At 50.0% G+C, this 20,488-nt stretch overlaps 1 protein-coding gene across 2 annotated transcripts; it reads left to right on the top strand.

Moving 5' to 3' along the window:
* Nucleotides 1-16,334: 16,334 nt before the first annotated feature.
* On the top strand, nt 16,335-18,307 carry ZBTB12 (zinc finger and BTB domain containing 12). 2 transcript variants are annotated; one of them, XM_061196043.1, is made up of 3 exons: nt 16,335-16,379; nt 16,883-17,115; nt 17,236-18,307. In XM_061196043.1, exons 2-3 carry the CDS (start codon nt 16,903-16,905, stop codon nt 18,280-18,282), a joined length of 1,260 nt encoding a protein of 419 aa, XP_061052026.1. In that variant the 5' UTR covers nt 16,335-16,379; nt 16,883-16,902; the 3' UTR covers nt 18,283-18,307. The 2 variants fall into 2 exon arrangements, with proteins under 2 accessions (XP_061052026.1, XP_061052025.1); XM_061196042.1 differs by having other exon boundaries at nt 16,883-18,307.
* The last annotated feature ends 2,181 nt before the right edge of the window (nt 18,308-20,488 follow it).

Below are 20,488 nucleotides of genomic sequence, written 5' to 3'. Positions count from 1 at the left end.
AGGCCCGCGCACCGCGATGAAGAGTGGCCCCCGCTTGCCGCAACTACAGAAAGCCCTCGCACAGAAATGAAGACCCAACACAGCCATAAATAAATAAATAAATAAATAAATAAAATTAAAAAAAAAAAAAATGGTCCACATCAAAAAAATCTTAAAAAAAAAAAAAAAGAGATACCAGAGAGATTTCTCTCCCTCCCTCTTTCTTCCTCTCGCCCTTCCTCCTTTCCTGTCTCTCTCTCTCTCTCTCTCTCTCTCTCTCTCTCTACACACATAACATCCCGCCTGCCCCCATGCAGAGGATTGCCTGCAAGCCAGGAAGAGAGCTCTTACCAGAAACTGACCACAATGGCACCTTGATCTCCTCCTTCCAGCCTCCAGAACTATGAGAAGATAAATTTCTGGTTAAGCCACCCAGTCTGTGGTGTGTTTTTTTTTTTAATTAATTAATTTATTTATTTATTTATGGTTGCGTTGGGTCTTCGTTGCTGCGCGCGGGTTTTCTCTAGTTGTGGCGAGCGGGGGCTACTCTTCGTTGCGGTGTGCGGGCTTCTCATTTCAGTGGCTTCTCTTGTGGAGCATGGGCTCTAGGCACACGGGCTTCAGTAGTTGTGGCATGCAGGCTCAGTAGTTGTGGCTCACGGGCTCGGTAGTTGTGGCTCACGGGCTCTAGAGGGCAGGCTCAGTAGTTGTGGCGCATGGGCTTAGTTGCTCCGTGGCATGTGGGATCTTCCTGGACCAGGGCTTGAACCCGTGTCCCCTGCATTGGCAGGCAGATTCTTAACCACTGAACCACCAGGGAAGTCCTTTTTTCTTTTTTTTTTTTAATGGTAGCCCAAGCAGGATAATACGTCCGCCCAGCTCATATCTAATAGCTGCCTTGAAAAGAAAGGGCCAGAAATTCATGAATTTCTCCCAATATTGGTTGAGTTAAATAAACTCTGCAGGGCATGTCAGAATCCACTCTCCCTTCTTTTTTTTTTTTAAAGATTTTTTTGATGTGGACCATTTCTAAAGTCTTTACTGAATTTGCCACAATATTGCTTCTGTTTTATGTCTTGGTTTTTTGGGCACAAGGTATGTGGGATCCCAGCTCCCCGACCAGGGATCGAACCCACACCCCCTGCATTGGAAGGCGAAGTCCTAACCACTGGACTGCCAGGAAAGTCCCTCCCTTCTTTCTTAAGTAATAAAACTCTCAAGTTTTTTGCTGGACCCATGGAGTATGCTCTTGAGAAAGGGGTGTGCTCCTCAATTTTTCTTCTCCCCTTCCCACTGGCTGGAATACAGACAGACTGGTGGAAGCTGGAACAGCCACCCCAGACAACAAGGTGGAAGTCATGTTGATAATGACAAACAACAAAGTTCCGGAAACCCTGCTCCCCAGTCCTCTAGAGCTCTCATAAATGCCCCGGAACTTTTTTGCTCAGACCATTTAAGCTATTGTTATTCTAGCCTTTGTTTTAGCAGCCAAACCTTTACCTAACTAATATTCTTAGCCAGAAATCAACATGGGAGCTAAAGGCAACACCCAGGGACATGTGTTTATCAGGGCATAATCTAAACTGCTGCAGTAGGGACTCCCCTGGTGATCCAGTGGGTAAGACTCCATGCTCCCAATGCAGGGGGCCTGGGTTCTATACCTGGTCGGGGAACTAGATCCCGCATGCATACCACAACTAAGAGTCTGCATGCTGCAACTAAAGATCCCGCATGCTGCAACTAAAGATCCCGCATGCTGCAAATAAGACCTGGTGCAGCCTAAATAAATAAATTTTTTTTAAAAAAAATAAACTGCTGCAGTAAAGAGAACCCAAAATATAGTGACTTAAATAAGATAGGGGACTTCCCTGGCGATCCAGTGGTTAAGACTTCGCCTTCCAATGCAGGGGGTGCGGGTTCTATCCATGGTTGGGGAGCTAAGATCCCACATGCCTCGCGGCCAAAAAACCAAAACATAAAACAGAAGCAATATTGTAACAAATCCAATAAAGACTATAAAAATGGTCCACATCAAAAAAAATCTTAAAAAGAAAATAAGATAGACGTTTACTTCTCTCTCAAATAAGAGCCTCAGTGTAAGCAGACAGGGCTGACATGGCAAAGGGTGGCCCTGGCTGAAAGGGCAGTGTTGCTCATCAGCATCATTCAAGACCCCAGGGGTCCTTCCATCTTGTGGCTTTGCCATAACCATTGATAATTGTCCTTGTCTGCGTGGCTGAAACACGTTTCCATCAAGTCTGCGTTCCAGTCCCAAGGAAGTGCCATGAAAGAAGAAGCAGGGGGCAAGTAACGACATGGAAATTCACTTAACTCTTCCACTCATATTCTGTTGGCAAAAACTTGGTTAAAGGGGAGGCTGGGAAATGTGGTCTCTAGTGTCTATCATGAGCTCAACTAGAACTCTGATACTATATAAGAAGAGAATGGATTTGGGAAGACAACAAGCAATGTGCAAGAGGAGGTCAACTTTGATGGGAAACTGTCCAAGGGAGCATCACATTGCACGGTGGCAAATCAAGGTGAACAAAGGGAAAGTCGTCACCAGAGTTGGTCCACTGGTCCAGTTCTCCATGGGGCCCAGTCCAATGTGGAAGGGCCATGACCTGAGAGACTCTGGGGCTAAAGACACTAGATCTTTATTCCCCTCTCTAGGCTCCCAAGTAGATTTTCAGTAGACCCCCATTAGGTGAAGGTGGCTTATCTATTTTTTTGCCCCATTAAAAAGCCTGGCAAATGCAGCCTGTATTTTCACTCCAGATGAAAGGAGGAAGGTAAATAATGCCTAAAATGACAGACCTTCCATTCCTGCCAGCTTCTTCCCTCTCGTCCAAATTTCTTCTTATCAGTTCAAGGCTTCTAATATTTACTTCCAGGAGACCAATTCCAAAGAGAAGAAAGCAACGTCCACATTCTGCAACTCATCTGCTATTCACAGGTTAGAAAAAGGAAACGATGGCGTGATAGCCTCTCAGGATGCCTTACTACTCCCATGGAGAGCTCAGTGCCTCGAAGCTGAAAATTTCATAGAAGTGGTTGGTCATTAAGACAGGCAGAGCTACTGTAGTATAGTCTCTGCTTGGTCACAGTCTACTCCTTGTCCAGTCTGGACACTTAGACATGGACTTGACCTCCCAGGATCTGCCACCCTCAACCTTCCATGGCAACTGCAGGGCTGAGTCCCATTTCCAGATCAACCCCCAGTTTGGGAAACTAGGCTGACCTGGCCTGGTTCAAAGCCTGCTGCTGAGGATTCAGTGTTACTCAACAAGCCTCTCTGTGTTTGTAGTGGATCCATCTTTGCCCCACTCACATCCCTTGGGCCTCACCATTGGGTTGTGCCTCGGCCTTCCGATAGCAGCATCTCTATCTCTTTGCCTGAGGGTTTCTCCCGTGTCCTGTCCCACGTGTGCACAGAAAGCTGGAAATGCCAAAGAATTAAGGCTCCCTGAAAGCAGCCCTCAGGCTGTGACTGCTTGGAATGGGTATATAAATATCCCAGCCTGCTCGCTCCCACCACAGGATAACTCTGATATTTTGCACGACTCCAGGGTTCCTGAGTGGGACTAATCTCCACTCACTCGCAATGGTAAGTTCGCTTGATAACACACACTTCATTGGTTGCCTTCCTTCCCTATCCCACATTCCCACTCCTCTACCCATGTTTCCTGGGAGCGCTTCCCAAATGCACTATGTGCACTTGAATCCTTGTCCTGGGGCTGCTTCTGGGGGAGGAAGATGTCATATTAACAGGAACTACTGTGCGCCAGACACTATTCTGAATCCTTTATATGTAGGAGCTCACTTAATCTTCAAATAAGCCTAAGACACAGGTTTTATCATTACCCCCACTTTACAGATGAGGAAACTGAGGCATAGAAATGTTAAAGGATGCCCCCCCGCACCGATTCACACAGGTACTAAGTGGTAGAGCTGGATTCAAACCAAGACAGCATGGCTCCTGAGTCTACACTCACAGCTCCTGTGCTTTAGTGCCTCTTCCTAACATCTTCTCTGCAATGGCTCTTCTGAGATCCCCAAACTTCCCTCAAGTCCCAGTTCCACCCCCACTCCCTTGCTCTGTGCCTTCCCCAGCCCTCTCTCCCCTAAGCGCTTGCCTCTTGCTACCCTTTCTCCTGAAACACCTTCTCCATCCTTCTCAAATCCCTCATCCTCCAAGGAGCTCTCTCAGTCCTCCAGATTCCTACGGCCCTGTCTACAGGCTGTACTGCCTTCTAGTTATGTGTGTGCTTATCTCAACCTCTCCAGAGGAAGGATCCCAGGAGTTGTTGAAACAATGAGCTCCATGGGTAAGGTCAAGACTGATGGTTATACCCTAGACTCCAGATTATACCCAGCAAAACCTCCTCCCCAGCCCTATCCTCACTCCAAGTTCCTTTAGATCAGCAACAAAAGTGTCTTTGGTTTCTATTCCTTCCATTTCTTTTTGAATAAAAATATTTACTTTGGGTCAGACCCCACCCTCTTCTTCTAACACACCCTACTGTTAGAGCACTAGGTACACAACCACCCCCATCCTACCATGCATCGACCTACTTACTTTGAACCAATTGCCCAAATGTGACCTTGAGAAACCTTTTACTTAAATCATCCTTAGAGCTTCAGAAAAGGGTTACGCCCAGCCCCTGGCCCCTCCCCCATCCCCAGGGTCCTCCAGGCCCCTGGGCCCGGAGGCCACCCTACAAGGTCAGACTCTAGGTCGGGACACTAAACCTCCTCTACTCACCCATCCATTGCACAAACAATGCCTGAGAATTAAGCAAGGGGGGAGAGGGGACCTCCCGAGAAACAGAAAACCTGTCCCTGACCTCTATAAGGGGCCACATCTCCTTCAGATGAAACTTAGCCCCTGGGAACAGCTAGGCCTGGGTTCTGCCAGTGTGCCTGTCTGCCCACAATACAGCCCCTGCCTTACCCATGTCCATCCCACCCCTCTGGGGTCTTCAAGTCCTGGGGGGCCAGTGGTGCCTGTCATTCCCCTCCCCCACTTCTTGCCACCTACGGGGAGGCTGCCCTGTGTAGCCCAGGTGAGAAGGTGATCATGGCCCATGTAGTCAGGGGTCAGCTGGAAAAGGGCAAGGGGAGGGATGGCCCCTGGCTGTAACATCCCTGGTTCCTCTCTTATCAACCCCACAATCCTCCCCCCTTGTCTGGACTGAGCTTTGGTGGCAGGGGAGACCTAACTGCAGTTCCTCTGCCCTTTCATTCAAAATGCCTCTCTAATGTTTTCCTCTGTATCCTGGAGTGTGGGGAGGATGATCCGCCTCCTTCCCTCCTCTGGATACCAGGTCCCTCCCACCAAAAGGGCAGCCCTGGGGTTGGAAGATGGGCAGCCTCCTGCCCCCACCCCCCAGTGCTGCCAAGGGACAGGGAGAGAACTTTCCAGTGTAAAAGGACAGACATTCATGCTTTGCTTTCCTGCCAAACTCAAATGAAAGGTCATAGCCCAGCAGAACTCCTCCTGCTCCCACCTTTGGCCCCTGCCCCAGGGTGGCGGAAGGAAGTCAGGCTTTGATTGAAGACAGCCTGGAATCTCAGGTTCAGCTTGGAAAATTGATTAGCTGTTTCATAACCTTACTCACCCTATTTTGTCACCTATCACACACAGCAGAATACACTGCCCTTAAGAGTACCTCTGAGAATTAAATTAGGACTAACAAAATGAGAGGATCTTCTCCCCTACAGGTGTGGAAGGGTGAGGTACAAAGACAGCCACTGCAGCATTCACTGTGACCAAGAGGAAAGGTCTGAGACTAACCCATGTCCATACCAGAGGACTGACACACAGTATGTTGTGGTTCGGAAAATGGAAACTCTGCAGCCTCTGAAAGCTTAAGGCTTATCTGTACATACGAAGTGGAATGTCTCAAGATATTATATGTAATATAACATATACGTTTTAACTAAGTAGGCATTCAAAACCATGTGTATGGGATGCCACCTTGTATGCAAAAGGGGGGAAAAAGAGGATGTAGCCATATATGCTCTTTATATGTGTGACGTTTCTCTGGAAGTTTCAACTGGAAAGTAGACAGGAAAGCTGCCTCTGGGTAGAACTGGGGGCTGGAAAATGGGGTGTGGGGCAAGGAGAGAGTTTTTGTGTTTCTGTTTTTTTGGCTGCGTTGTGTCTTCGTTGCTGTGCGCTGGCTTTCTCTAGTTGTGATGAGCAGGGGCTACTCTTCGTTGTGGTGCGCGGGCTTCTCATTGCAGTGGCTTCTCTTATTGCGGAGCATGGGCTCTAGGCGCGCAGGCTTCAATAGTTGTGGCGTGTGGGCTCAGTAGTTGTGGCATGCGGGCTCAGTAGTTGTGGTCTGCAGGCTCAGTAGTTGTGGTGCAAGGGCTTAGTTGCTCCGCGGCATTTGGGATCTTCGCCGACCAGGGATCGAACCCGTGTCCTCTGCATTGGCGGGTGGGCTCCCAACCACTGCGCCACCAGGGAAGTCCCCTGAGATTTTTTTTTTTTTTTTTTGGTTGCACTGCGCGGCTCGTGGGACCTTAGTTCCCCGACCAGGAATTGAACCCAGCAGTGACAGCGTCGAGCCCTAACCACTGGGCCACCAGGGAATTCTCAGAGATTTACTTTTCGTTAAATCCCCTTTATTATTCTTTGAGCTTTTTGTTGGGTATGAATGGTTCCTATTTAAATAGATGGAGGGAAACACAAGGAGGCCAGGAGAAAGCTCTGGAACTGGGCAGGAGGTTTCTGAGGGAGTTGGCACCTTCTGTGTCCTCAATCTGTGTCTCCAGTGGAAGCCCTGTAAAAGCCTTTTACAGAAAAAAGCTGCTTGAATATCTGCCTACAAGTAACCAGGCAACAAAAGAAGCACCCTGCTGCACTAATAACAGGAGAACCTGATGCAGTCTCTCTGCAGACTTTTCAAGTTTTATTTTGTAAAACTTCAAACATATGCAAAAGCAGAGAAAATAGTATAATGACCCTCCATGTGCCTATCACCCAGCTTCAACAATCATCAACCTACTGACAATGCTGGTTTATCTCTGTATATCCACCCACTCCTTCCGGAATTATTTTTAAACAAATCCAAGACATCATATTGCAGTTTACCTGTAAATATACATCAGTATGTACCTCTATAAGATAAGGACACTTTTTTGAAACACAATCATAATACAATTCTCACATTTTTTAATATCAGCATTCTCAAATCTATTTTTTAAATTTTTTTATTGTGGTAAAATACACAGAACATAAAATTTACCATCTAAACCATTTTTAAGTGTGCAGCTCAGTGGTATTAAATACATTTATAATGTTGTGGCGTCCACAATCAAAAGGGGTGGGGGCAGAGTTGGAAAGGAGAAGAGGTTTTGTATGTTATTGAAGGTAAGCTGGTATAAATTCAAATCGGAGTGTTATAACTTTAGGATATTAAAAGTAATCCCCATGGTAACCACAAAGAAAATAGCTATAGAATATACACAAAAGGAAATGAGAATTTAAACAGTTCACTATGAAAAATCAACTAAACACAAAAGAAGACAGTAATGCAGGAAATGAGGGACGAAAAGTCAGAAAGCCTATACAAAAGAAATAGCAAAATGGTAGGAGTACCACTTACAGTACAATGGTGACATTGTGGGGTTTTTTTTAACTTAAATATAGTTGACATACAATATTATGTTAGTTTCAGGTATACCACATACAAATAAATATTTAACATTTGCATACATTATGAAATGATCGCCACGATGAGTCTAGTAACCATCTGTCCCCATGCAAAGTTATTACAGTATTATTGACCATATTCCTTATGCTGTATATTACATCTGCACGGTGATACTGTTTTAAAATTCTTTTGATGTTAGGTGTGCAAACAGCAGTATTTACAGATTAATTGTTACGATGTCTGGCATTTGCTTTAAAATTCTCTAGTGGGAGGGGGAGGCCAGATGAAGCAAGGTTGGCAAGCTGTTGAAAACTGTTGAAGCCAGGTGACTGTACATGAGAGTTCTGTATATTGTTCTCCCTACTTTTGTTATGTTTGAAATTTTCCACAATAAAAAGTGAAAAATAAAATATTTTTAAACACTCTTTGACCATTAAGTGACTAAGATTAAACACAGAACTAAAAAGACCAGACAAGACACCAAGACCCTGGCACACAATAGGCACTGCCGAAAATATCGAATGAATGGCTGATAAATGTAACTCAGGGAACATAAGTATTGAATCATCTTGCAAGTTACATCTACCACTGAAACTAGTAAATGAGCCATTCACACGTCAGTCTTTCGTGAGTTTTACTAGCATGAGTCGGTTCCCTGGGGACCAGGCATTCTGTGGGCATTTTAAAAATCCCGTTTCTGAGTTCATAAAGCCCTTTGGAAAATGACCATAGAAAAGTAAAACCACCCTGTCAGAGTCACCTGTTGTCCTTCTCCAGATGACATGCTACTGTCTTTCTATAAATTACCACAAAACTTACCTCATAAGGCTGCTGCACTAAGTGAGGGTAAAATGTACTAAATTAGCACCTAGCACAGCAACTGACAGGAAGCCGTCATGCAACATCAGGCCCCTGTAGCAGCCACTTCCGGTACCCTGCATCTCCTCGCCCACCTCTGTTTTCCACACTGGCTGAGGTGTGCAGTTCTTTGCAGCTCAGTTTCACCTTGTGCTAATCATCCCAACCTGGGCCTTCTCCGGCGCATCGATGCCCAAAGGGCACACGCGAGTGGGAAAGGCAGGGAAACTAAGCCCCAGAGTCAACCTGCAATCAGTCGAAGAATGGAAATGGGAGGATAGATGCTCCTGCTTCCTTATCCTTCAGGTGGACAATTTCTGGAGACATTCTGTTTCTCTCCTCAGAAAGTTCCAGTGGAATCGAATTGCTGTCACGGTCCTAAGATGGCTTTTCCCCCTTCACGATCTCACACTCCCTCACTTCTGCTTTCGGGAATCATCTAAATTGACTGCCTACACCTCTATCTCAGGCTCTGCTTTCAGGGAACTCAAACTAAGACAGTCCCTTTCCGATCCTCCTCTCCCATATCCCATTGCTCTTCCTTCATGGGCTCCCCCACCAACACCCCAGTCACCCCCGGACTGTAACATTAACACAGAGAATTAGGATCCATCGATTTACTGGTCTCTCCACATTGCTGCAGCACAAACTGCTCAAGGCAAGGGACCCTGGGACATGCTTGGGATCCCTCTGTGTCCCCAAGGAGAGAGACACGTAAGCTAGTCAGCACTGCACTCGGCCATGGTAGTCATTGAAGCTGTTCACCAGTCTTGCCATTTTCTGCCTTCCAGGCACACAGTAGATGAATTTCTCAGCGCTCTTGAGGTTAGGCATAACCACAGAGCTTGCTTTCACCAACAAGGCGTGAACACAAGCCGAATGTGTTGTTTTCTACTGGCAGAAGCGGTCACTGCCAATGCAGCGTGACACACTGCAGCGCCCTCTTCTGACAGAGCCTCCTTTAATCTGGACCCCGAACAACTATGACCATCAGAGCCCCCCCAGCACCACTCCACTGACCCAATAGGTAGCATTAGTGAGAAATAAGGACTTCCCTGGTGGTGCAGTTGGTAAGAATCCGCCTGCCAATGCAGGGGACACAGGTTCCATCCGTGTTCCGGGAAGATCCCACATGCCACAGAGCAACTAAGCCGGTAGGCCACAACTACTGAAGCCCGTGCACCTAGAGCCCGTGCTCCACGACAAGAGAAGCCACCGCAATGAGAAGCCTGCGCACCGCAATGAAGAGTAGCCCCCACTCGCCACAACTAGAGAAAGCCCGCGCACAGCAACGAAGACACAACGCAGCCAAAAATAAATAAATCAATAAATTTAAAAAAAACATAGTGTTATAAAATAGATAACCAAAAAGGACCTACTGTAAAAATAAATTAATTAATTAATTTTTAAAAAATTTAGGGACCTCCCTGGTGGCGCAGTGGTTGAGAATCCGCCTGCCAATGCAGGGGACATGGGTTCGAGCCCTGGTCCAGGAAGATCCCACATGCCGCGGAGCAACTAAGCCCCTGCGCCACAGCTGCTGAGCCTGCGTTCTGGAGCCCGTGAGCCACAACTACTGAAGCCTGCACACCTAGAGCCCTGGAGCCCGTGCTCCTCAACAGGAGAGGCCACCACAATAAGAAGCCCATGAACCGCAACGAAGAGTAGCTCCACTCGCTACAACTAGAGAAAGCCTGCGCGCAGCAATGAAGAGCCAATGCAGCCAAAAAACAAAACAAAAAAAATTAGGTTGTGTGAATTTCACCTCAATAACATAAAGGGTAGAAAAAAATAACCAATCGGCTGACCATCAGTGAGGCTTCCTTCAATTTTGTTGAAAGTTAAGAAAAAGTATCTGACTTGCAAAATGATGTCACTAGGTCACTCACTTTCTCAGTGAGATTTTGACACTGTCCCTTTGGTGCCTGGCATTTTTACCCTCCTGGATTCCCCCTTGGGCCTTCTTTCTGTGGTAAGGAAGGGTTGGGCAAGGGGAGGGGAAAGGGATACCTACTCCTTCTCAGGGGCCCTCTCAGGCCCACCAGTGTCCCAACTCACATGGGAGTGTCAGATCTGAGAACGGTTCCCTTATATCAGGTCCACCTGACCTTTGGACAGTCCTCTCACGTCAGAGATACACATGCCTAGTTTGAAGGCTGTAGCCCTGGAGGAAGTTACCTAGAGAAGAGTAAAATAGGGCTCACAGCAGCATTGTGGTGATAAGCACCAGTTTAAACAAAAAGAATGTCCATTGACAGGACAAGGGATTTATAAATTGCAGTGTAAGCATGCAACAGAAAGAAAGTGAATGAATTACAGCTACACAGTCAACGAAATCATAATGTTGAGTAAAAAAGCCAGCCCCAGAAAAACACATGGAGTATGATTCCTATGATTCTATCCCTGTGAAGATCAAACAGGCAAAACTGAACAGTATACTGTTTAGGAATACTTACAACATGCATAGATAGTGGAACTATGAAGATAAACAAAGGAAGTGAACCTAAGGAATTCAGAGTGGAGTTCACTCTCCCAGGAGGGAGAGGGATGCAGTCATTGTGGAGCACATGGGACATCTGAGGTCCTGGGAATTTATTTCATTTTGCGTGTGTGTATGTGAATTATGATTTTTTTTAAATTTTATATTGGAGTATAGTTGATTTACAATGTAGTGTTGGTTTCAGGTGTACAGCACAGTGATTCAGCTCTAAGGGAATTTATTTCTTAAGCTGCGATCAGACACCCAGGGGTTCTGTTACATTCATCCTTAACTATACATGTTCATTCTATACGTGCTTCTATGTGTATAATATGTTCACAACAAATATTTTTAGGAGAGAGGATGAGTGTGAAGAGAGAGCGAAGAGGCTGAATGAGGAACTCAGAATGCTGGCTGTGCTGGGAAGAGGGGAGGAAGCTGGAGAGGGTCCAGGATGAAGAAGCAAGAGCCTCAGTTAAGAGACAGGGCCGCTTGCTGAGCGGGATGCCTGCAGAGAAGGGCATCCGGAGTGGGGTGGGGGACTCAGGAGAGAGGACAGGGTTGGAAGGGAGCTGTGGGAGGGGGAGGGGCTCTTCCAGGTGCACAAAGTGGCACCCAGAGCCCAGCTGAAGCGATGCACTGTGAGTGGTACCTTGGCTGGACAGGGAAGGAAGGGAGGGAGGGAGAGGGGGAGGAGGGCCTGAAAGAAAAGGAAAGACCTGGTGACTGGAGGTTCCCCTGGGGAAGCGAAGCAGGTAAACTCGCTGCCCTCTAGGAGGGAGCAATCTGAGGGCTACTCAGAGAATGGTATGCTGGCATTTTAAATTTCAGAGAGGATGTAGTTCCAGGTGCTGATATTCGCCAGAGTATGATTCTGGGAAGAAAGTGGATGAGATGGAGTTAAGATAAAAATTGTTGGAAGGAAGTGAAGAAGCTTTGAAGAAACCAATAGTATAGGGAAGGGGTCTGGGTCGGGGTGGGAGGGAGGCCTTTGACAATGTACCCTTTTATACTTTTTGAATTTTGAACCATACAAATGATTCTATGAAAACATAAACAAAAAGAAATTTTAATTGGGGTGTGGATTAGGTCATTTGCATGGACACTGGCAGGCCTAGAAGCCAGTTGCTCATGGCAACAAGCAGAGGCAGGGAGTAGCAGAGGAGGACTCTTGAGGCTGGAAGGAAAGGGTGTTTGGCATGAAGTGGAAGAGTCCTGTTCCTGGGGTTGACAAGGAGCTAGGAGAATCCGCCATGGCCATCGTTTCCCGAGACCTAGTTCTGAGCAAAGGGGGTGCGGGGGGGAGGAGGGGAGGTGGGAGTGTGACTTGGAGGAGGGGGAAGATCATGGGCTGCAGGGAGAACTAAATTCCCTCTAAAGCAGGAGGGGGAGGGAAGAGTATATCAGGAGGCTGAGGCTGTGAGAGGGTTCCAAAGAGTGGAGGGAACAGGTTATTGGAGAAGGTGCCAGCATTGAGGAAAGGTAGAGGAATGGAGTACGCTGCAGGAGATGGTTGGGAGTTTAGGAAAGGTGGTTTTACAAATAGAGGGGACTGGTGTGGGCCTTTTGTTTTTATAGGGTTTCTTTTCTCAAGCTATGAGCCCCTGTCACCATTGCCTGAACAGGCTGCCATTTTCACCAGGATTCCTACAGTGAGGGCAGAGCTGAGTGTGGGGCAAAGGAGAAAGGGGGAAAAGTTGGAGCTTTTGTTGTAACACAGGAAAGTCTTATCAGCCTATGGATTAAAAAACCCAGGCTGACTTCCCTCCTCCTTTCCCTTGGTTGCTCAAAGAATATGGTTATTTCAGTCTGGGCAAAGTACAATTGTAAAAGTAAACCCACTGGGCTTCCCTGGTGGCGCAGTGGTTGAGAATCTGCCTGCCCATGCAGGGGACACGGGTTCAGGCCCTGGTCTGGGAAGATCCCACATGCCGTGGAGCGACTAGGCCCGTGAGCCACAGTTGCTGAGCCTGCGCGTCTGGAGCCTGTGCTGCGCAACAGGAGAGGCCGCGTAGTGAGAGGCCCGCGCGCCGCAATGAAGAGTGGCCCCCGCTTGCCGCAACTGGAGAGAGCCCTCGCGCAGAAACGGGGACCCAACACAGCCATAAATAAATAAATAAATAAATAAAAATAAATAAAATCCCATCTTAAAAAAAAAAAAAGACTAATTAGAAAGTCCCTTTAAAAAAAAAAAAAGTTAACCCACTGCCAAAAATACTTTGAATGCCACAGGGAAATGTCTAAGCTTTCCTACTGCTTAGACGTTTCCTACTAGGCCACTGCTCACCTCCATCAGTAACCAAGAGTGGTGCTGTAAGCCCTGAGTTCACTAGTCCTTGACCTCTTCTCCCAAACATACACACAAAAACACATACACCTCTTTTCAGATTGAAATTTTGTGGACTGACAGGGCTGGAAGAGACTTCAGAGGACAAACCCTCCATTTCATTGAAGAGAATAATGAAACCTCTGGGGCCTTGAGGACTTCAAACCTGGACTAGAACCTAGATCTTCTGTTTCCTAGCTTTTTTTTTTTTTTGGCTGCATTGTGTCTTCGCTGCTGCATGCGGGCTTTCTCTAGTTGTGGTGAGCAGGGGCTACTCCTCATTGGAGCGTGCGGGCTTCTCATTGCGGTGGCTCTCTTGTTGCAGAGCATGGGCTCTAGGCGCGTGGGCTCAGTAGTTGCAGCACGCAGGCCCTAGAGCGTGTGGGCTTCAGTAGTTGTGGAGCGCAGGCTCAGTAGTTGTGACGCACGGGCTTAGTTGCTCCATGGCATGTGGGATCTTCCCGGACCAGGGCTTGAACCCGTGTCCCCTGCATTGGCAGGCGGATTCTTAACCACTGCGCCACCAGGGAAGTCCCCCTAGTTTTTTCTTGAATCCTTAGTCAGATTTTATTTCTCAATCCCACTAAGAATCCTGAATGTATCTGTTCTTGACACTATGCCAAGGCGTTTGGTACTGCCACCCAAGGACGGGAGGGCCTCTCCTTTTACATTGGCATAAGTTGGGGGCCAAAGGCGAAGGATCTAGACATCCCTGCATGGGGTATGTGGAAAAACAGCCCTACAACATCTCCCCACCAGACTGTACAGGAAAAGATAGCCTTGTGCACTACAGCTTGTTTCCATATAAAACTGCAACTGGGTGGGCTGGGTATTTGAAGGATTCACCAGCTGTCAACTCTACCTGCCACCTAGGACCACCTGTCTTAAACTCTACACTGAGATAAGGACCCCTGTCCCATTCATACTCCCAGAAAGGAAAAGTAGCAAGAAGGGGACAGGATACAAAACTTTACAAACTTAAATTCTTACCTTGACAACTTTTTAAATTTCTACTCTCACTGGAGTGTGAACAATTCTTCTGAGAAGTTTGGCAATGAGGGAAAGAAGAGATAAGATAGGGGAGCAGATTTTTAGTTAAAGTTCTTTTGAAATTTCAGTCTGTCCCCCAATTAGGCAAAGGAGAAGGGAGCTCTCATTGATTCAACACCTACTATATGCCAGGCTCACTTAAACTTCACATTAGCCCTGTGAGGAATCAGGGCCCCTCCAATTCAAAGATAAAGACTCTGTGATTCAGAGAATTAAGTAACTTGCCCAAGGGCCCTCTTTTCATAAGTAGTGGAATATGGCTTTGAGCCTAGGTGTGTCCAACACAGACGCCTGACAACAAAGATATTTCTACAAAGAGGGCATTTTACAATAGAGAGAGCGGGGTGAAGGCAAAAAAGTCAGAGAATTTAAAAGGGAAAGGCAAAGAGTAGAGGCACCATCTAAACACTGCCCCCACTCCCCTACCAGAGGGCATCCCCTGAGTTCAGGATTCAGTTTAAGTCAGGAACAAACTTTTTATGGGTGGATGCTGGCTGAACTGAAGAGGAATGACTTCAACAGTCTTTTACTGTATGACTTTTATTTGCAAAACATAACCCAGGACATAATTCATGCAATCAAGAAGTTTACAGTCCAATGGGGAAACCAGATATTGAACACATTCCACCAAAGTTGATGTGTAAGGAAAATGCTCTAGTCTCCTGGAGAACCTAACAAACAAATCCAGTTGGCAGGAAACAGAGGCTTCTTCACCAGGACTTGGTTGGGTGGGGAAGTGAGGGTAGGTATGAGAGGTGCAAGGAAGAGGGAGGGAAGGGAGCCAGTCTTAAGGCTGGTGATGAAGCCGTGGAGACCGCAGCTCAGTTTGGGAGTGACAGAGAAAGAGAAGGCAAAGGTGCAGAGTTGAGGGAAAGTTTTGTTTAGGGCAGTGGAGCTCTGACCTTGTCAGTCTGGTGGAGGGGGCAGGGATGGGAAGGATGCTAATATAAATATCATACTAATATAAATATTCACATAATTAGAAGAATTAGTACTAGGTGTATTTATATAGTAGGGGTGAAATAGTCAAGGTCATCGACCTTACGAGGGCGTTTGCCTTGGCAAGAAATTGGGATCATTTCTGAGAATGGGGGGAAGGGGAGGATAGGTGTGATTTCATAAAATTTTGAGACAGAGGAGAGGAAGTTGAGGACACTGGATTGATTGGGCCTTGCAGAAAGTTAAAACATCTTTTAGGCCGGGAGTGCTGAGGTGGTTACTAGCTTCAGAAGAGTTGGAAAAATCTGGAAGTGTGGCTGGAGGAACTGTGAACATAATCAACAAGGGATGCAGGCGTGGGTAACAGCAACCAACATCTCGATAGCCACGGGGCGGTCTGGGACCCCGGGAGGGGCGGTGGCTGCAACTCCGGCCCCGCTCCGCACAGCTGGGCCAGAGCAGCACCACCCCCGCGAGCAGGTGGCAGCGCCGCCCGCGGGGAGCCAAGCAGGCGGGGAGCGCCGCGGGCGGCGGCGCGCATTGGGGGCCGAGAAGCAGGCTGCGCCGCGGGCCGCCGGCAGCGGGAGGCGGGCCCGAGTGAGCGGGCCTCCGCGCGGTATTTGGCACGCACGCGCAGACGGGCCGCGGGGCCCGGAGGCACAGAGGAGGGGGAGCCAGAAAGAGGGGGTTGCTGAACGTATTTCCGCTCTGGCGGACAAATAATACCGGCCAAAGGAGAGGCCAGGCCGTCCGGCCCTTTAACCGTGTGTGCGGGGGTGGGGGGGGCTGGTGAAGAAAGGGGGGTCGGGAAAGGGGGAATCCTGCTCCTTTAATTCCCTCCCCTCTTCCTCCTCCCCGAGTTCTAGCCGACGCCGCCGCGCGCGGGGCCTGGAACACACGCCACGAGCCGCCCCCGCCCCTCCCCCCTTACGCCCACGCGGAGCCGGCCCCGCGCGCGCGCCCCGTGCACCCCCGCGCCTGCGCGCTGCCCAGGCCCTGCCCGTGTGTGGGGGCGCAGTAGGCCCCGGGGGGGGGTGGGGGAAATAGGGGGGGAAAAAAACAGCGCGCGGAACCCGGCCAGGTGAGAGGCGCGTGCACTCAGGGTCGTGGGGCTGGGGGGGGGGCGTGCCACGGAGTTCTGAACGTGGGGGGGGCCGTGCACGATGCGTGCAGGCAAGAGGGGAAGACGTGAAAGGCGCGTGCAAACGTGCAAGGGGGGGATGGAGGAATGAGGCAGCGGGTAAAGGGGCGGGGTGAGAAAAGGCTGCAACCGGGGCCACCTTAGAACCCAGGCCTCTGCTCCCCCCTTCCGCCGGCCTTCCCCCGTGGGCGCGCGGGCTCGCCCCATCTTCGCGGGCTGTCGGGCTGGGGGGTGTGGACGCCGCTGCCCCGCCCCCGGGAACCACGCCTCCCTCCTTTCGGAGGGACAGCGCCTCCCCCGGGGCTGGGGAAACTGAGGAAGAGGCTTGAAAACTGGATGATCTGATGCTGGGAGGGCCAGGCAAGAATGGGGGTGCGAGGCCTGGAGCTTTGGCCTAGGAAAGCCAGAGACCTTTGTCTCTGACCTATTTCCTTCCCAACCAGGGTGGCCCACCCCCGCCACAATGGCCTCTGGGGTGGAAGTCCTGCGCTTCCAGCTGCCCGGCCACGAGGCCGCTACGCTGCGGAACATGAACCAGCTCCGCGCAGAGGAGCGGTTCTGCGACGTGACCATTGTGGCCGACAGCCTCAAGTTCCGCGGCCACAAGGTCATCTTGGCCGCCTGCTCGCCGTTCCTGCGGGACCAGTTCCTGCTGAATCCCAGCTCTGAGTTGCAGGTCTCCCTGATGCACAGTGCACGCATAGTGGCTGACCTGCTCCTCTCTTGCTATACGGGCGCCCTGGAATTCGCCGTCAGGGACATTGTTAACTACCTGACGGCCGCCTCCTACCTGCAGATGGAGCACGTGGTGGAGAAATGCCGGAATGCCCTCAGCCAGTTCATCGAGCCCAAAATAGGCCTCAAAGAGGATGGGGTCAGCGATGCCAGCCTTGTGAGCAGTGTCAGTGCCACCAAATCCCTCCTCCCTCCCGCCAGGACCCCGAAGCCAGCCCCCAAACCCCCACCCCCACCCCCTCTCCCCCCTCCACTCCTGCGGCCTGTGAAGCTGGAGTTCCCGCTGGATGAGGACCTAGAGCTGAAGGCTGAGGAAGAGGATGAGGATGAGGACGAGGACGTGTCTGACATCTGCATCGTCAAGGTGGAATCGGCCTTGGAGGTGGCACACCGGCTCAAACCTCCCGGAGGCCTGGGAGGAGGTCTGGGCATCGGAGGCTCTGTGGGCAGCCACCTTGGGGAGCTGGCCCAGAGCAGCGTGCCCCCCAGCACTGTGGCTCCACCACAGGGCGTGGTGAAAGCCTGCTACAGCCTGTCCGAGGACGCGGAAGGGGAGGGCCTGCTGTTGATTCCAGGAGGCCGGGCCAGCGTGGGGGCCACCTCAGGCCTGGTGGAGGCAGCAGCGGTGGCCATGGCTGCCCGGGGGGCGGGGGGCAGCCTGGGGGCGGGGGGCAGTCGGGGACCCCTGCCCGGAGGCTTTTCCAGTGGCAATCCCCTAAAGAACATCAAGTGCACCAAGTGCCCGGAAGTGTTCCAGGGCGTGGAGAAGCTGGTCTTCCACATGCGGGCGCAGCACTTCATCTTCATGTGCCCGCGCTGCGGCAAGCAGTTCAACCACAGCAGCAACCTCAACCGCCACATGAACGTGCACCGCGGCGTCAAGTCGCACTCTTGTGGCATCTGCGGCAAGTGCTTCACGCAGAAGTCCACGCTGCACGACCACCTCAACCTCCACTCGGGAGCGAGGCCTTATCGCTGTTCCTACTGCGATGTGCGCTTCGCTCACAAGCCTGCTATTAGGCGGCACCTCAAGGAGCAGCACGGCAAGACCACGGCCGAGAACGTGCTGGAGGCCAGCGTGGCTGAGATCAACGTCCTCATCCGCTAGCGCTAGCGTGGCAGGCGCTGGGTCCCTGGGCTGGGGGGGAAGGGGGCTCATTGGTCCAGGAGAATAGGGGGGTGTGGGGGGCAGGGGCAGGCAGGTGCGGTGGGGAGCCTGAGCAGACACACACATCCTGAGGGAGGGGCCGAAGATTCCTTAGAAGACCCTGCCTCTTCAGAAGAAAAGGATGGACAGGGAGAGAGTTCTTTGAGAAGGCCAAGGGAATAGGGGGTCCCACAGAAAGATTTTCTTCTCTTGGAGGTGCATGGATATGTGGAGGGAGGGAAAATGTCCTATGGGATGAGGAGGGGAAAAGACTGGAAAATATTTTATTCCTGGCTACGGCTGCCCAGGAAGAGGTTCTGGCATTTCTTGAGGTAGGGGGTGGGTGGGTGGGAATTGGGAGGGAATTTGGCAGGAGGCAGCTTACCTGCTCCTGCTTGGACTAGATCCTTGGGAGAGGGAGTGGTAGGGGGAAAGGATTATTGAATTCCGGAAAAGGAAGGGGGAGACAGTTCTTGCATGCTGGGGAAATGGGATGGGTACAAGGCTCACCAAAATTCTAGGGAGAACAAAGGAAGATGGCAGGTAAGAGAATATGGGGGTGAGCATCCTGGGTAGATACTGGGAAGGGGGGTACAATAGCAGGAACTACGAATAGTGGTGGGGGTGGGGGGTAGGGCACTGAGATGAGAGGCAGCAAGGAGGGCTGTTGCGGTGGGGGAGGGAGAGGAGTAGAGACTTATACAGTATTTTTTAAGAAAACAAAACGTATTTTTTAGGATTTTTTCTGGAGTTTGGGGTTTTAGTTTTTCTGCTTTTGTTTTCCACAAAATAAAAAAAATAAAATAAAAAAACTTTTTTTTCTTTATACTCTATCTGGCAACTGCGTGTAAATGACTATCCCACCCTAGACCACCTCACCTTCTGATGCCATTTTCTAAGTACCCAGAGGACACAACTCATGCAGGTCTCATGCCTGAAGGAGCCTTGAGAGGGGAAGGGGAGTGTGACAAGTGGGCTCCTCTGGCCAGAGACCCTCCCAGTTCTGCATCCTCAACTCCTGTCAGATACCTCACAGCACAAGTGTTCCGTGATTGGTGGAGGTGTTAACAAATGACCTACTCTAGTTGAGTTTGGTATCAGGGCTAGGGATGGGGTGTAGGTGTGATCATTGTGCCCACCAAAATTGTAAGCTGGAGCCGGTGTTTGGGCGTTTTTGGTCTGGGGAATGGGTTCCTGTCCTGAAGAAAGATAAAAACCACTGTTTGGGTTAGGATGTGGAGAAGACTACAATTCCCAGAAAGCTCTGGAATAGTTCTTAACCGAAGAGAACTACAGTTCCCAGAAGACCTTGAATTGGCCTCAGTTGCCCTATACCCTCTCCACTTGCCTGTGTCAAATATCGCATGTGAAATACAGATATTTTCCAAACTTTGACCAGATGTAATACCTAAAGAGATGGTACTCTAAATACTGCTCTCAAAGTTGTGTGTCCTGGTGTCATATCACTCATACTTGACTGTCGGCTGGGCTATGACCAACGGAGTGCCTGCTATGCTTGTGAAGTGTTTGGCAGAAAAAGTTTACTTATTAGAGTGTTACCAGACAGTAATGACTCGGGCCTCTGGGGGCTTACCTGGATCTCTAGTGCATGTGGTGGCGTGACATGTCTGGCATAAATGGAAGAGACATTTAGCCCCAGGTTTTCAAAAGGGGTCGCTGCTCCAGGGGACACTTGAAACTGCATGCTAGAACCAGCCAAGAGTAAAGGTGTCCTCCGCGCGTCCCCATCGCCCCCTTCTTGCTCGTTAGAGAAGCGAGGCCAAAACTGAGGCCGAGTCTTCTATCTAGTGACCCAGAAACTAGAAAGCAACCAGAAGCGGGAGAAGCACACATGGGTAGGACTGGAAATACAGCCACTGCCGAGAGCCGGGAGGCTCAGTCGCTCCGCTAGTTACCTAAAGCCAGGTGGCAGATGGAGAAGCCACACCTGGACCCAGGCGTGCCTCGCCTTCGGTTCGCAGCTGAGCTGAGGCCAGGAATGGCAGGAATTCACCCCTGCAGCCCCCAGCTTAGAACAGGAACTGCCATCTCTGAGACCGCTCTCGGGGGAAAATGGCCAGAAAGCGCGTAGTGGCTCCTTTAAGGCTCCTCCTAGCCCTCCCTCCTCGCCCACGTGACCCGGGGCGGCCGCGCGCCGGCTCGGCCC

This window comes from Eubalaena glacialis, chromosome 7, assembly GCF_028564815.1.
Source record: "Eubalaena glacialis isolate mEubGla1 chromosome 7, mEubGla1.1.hap2.+ XY, whole genome shotgun sequence".
NCBI lineage: Eukaryota > Metazoa > Chordata > Mammalia > Artiodactyla > Balaenidae > Eubalaena > Eubalaena glacialis.
This window is presented reverse-complemented; position numbering and strand designations above follow the sequence as displayed.

Bases quoted from the DNA above. Each gene is read 5' to 3' on its own strand.
- ZBTB12 (XM_061196042.1), top strand. From the start codon at position 16,903: ATGGCCTCTGGGGTGGAAGTCCTGCGCTTCCAGCTGCCCGGCCACGAG.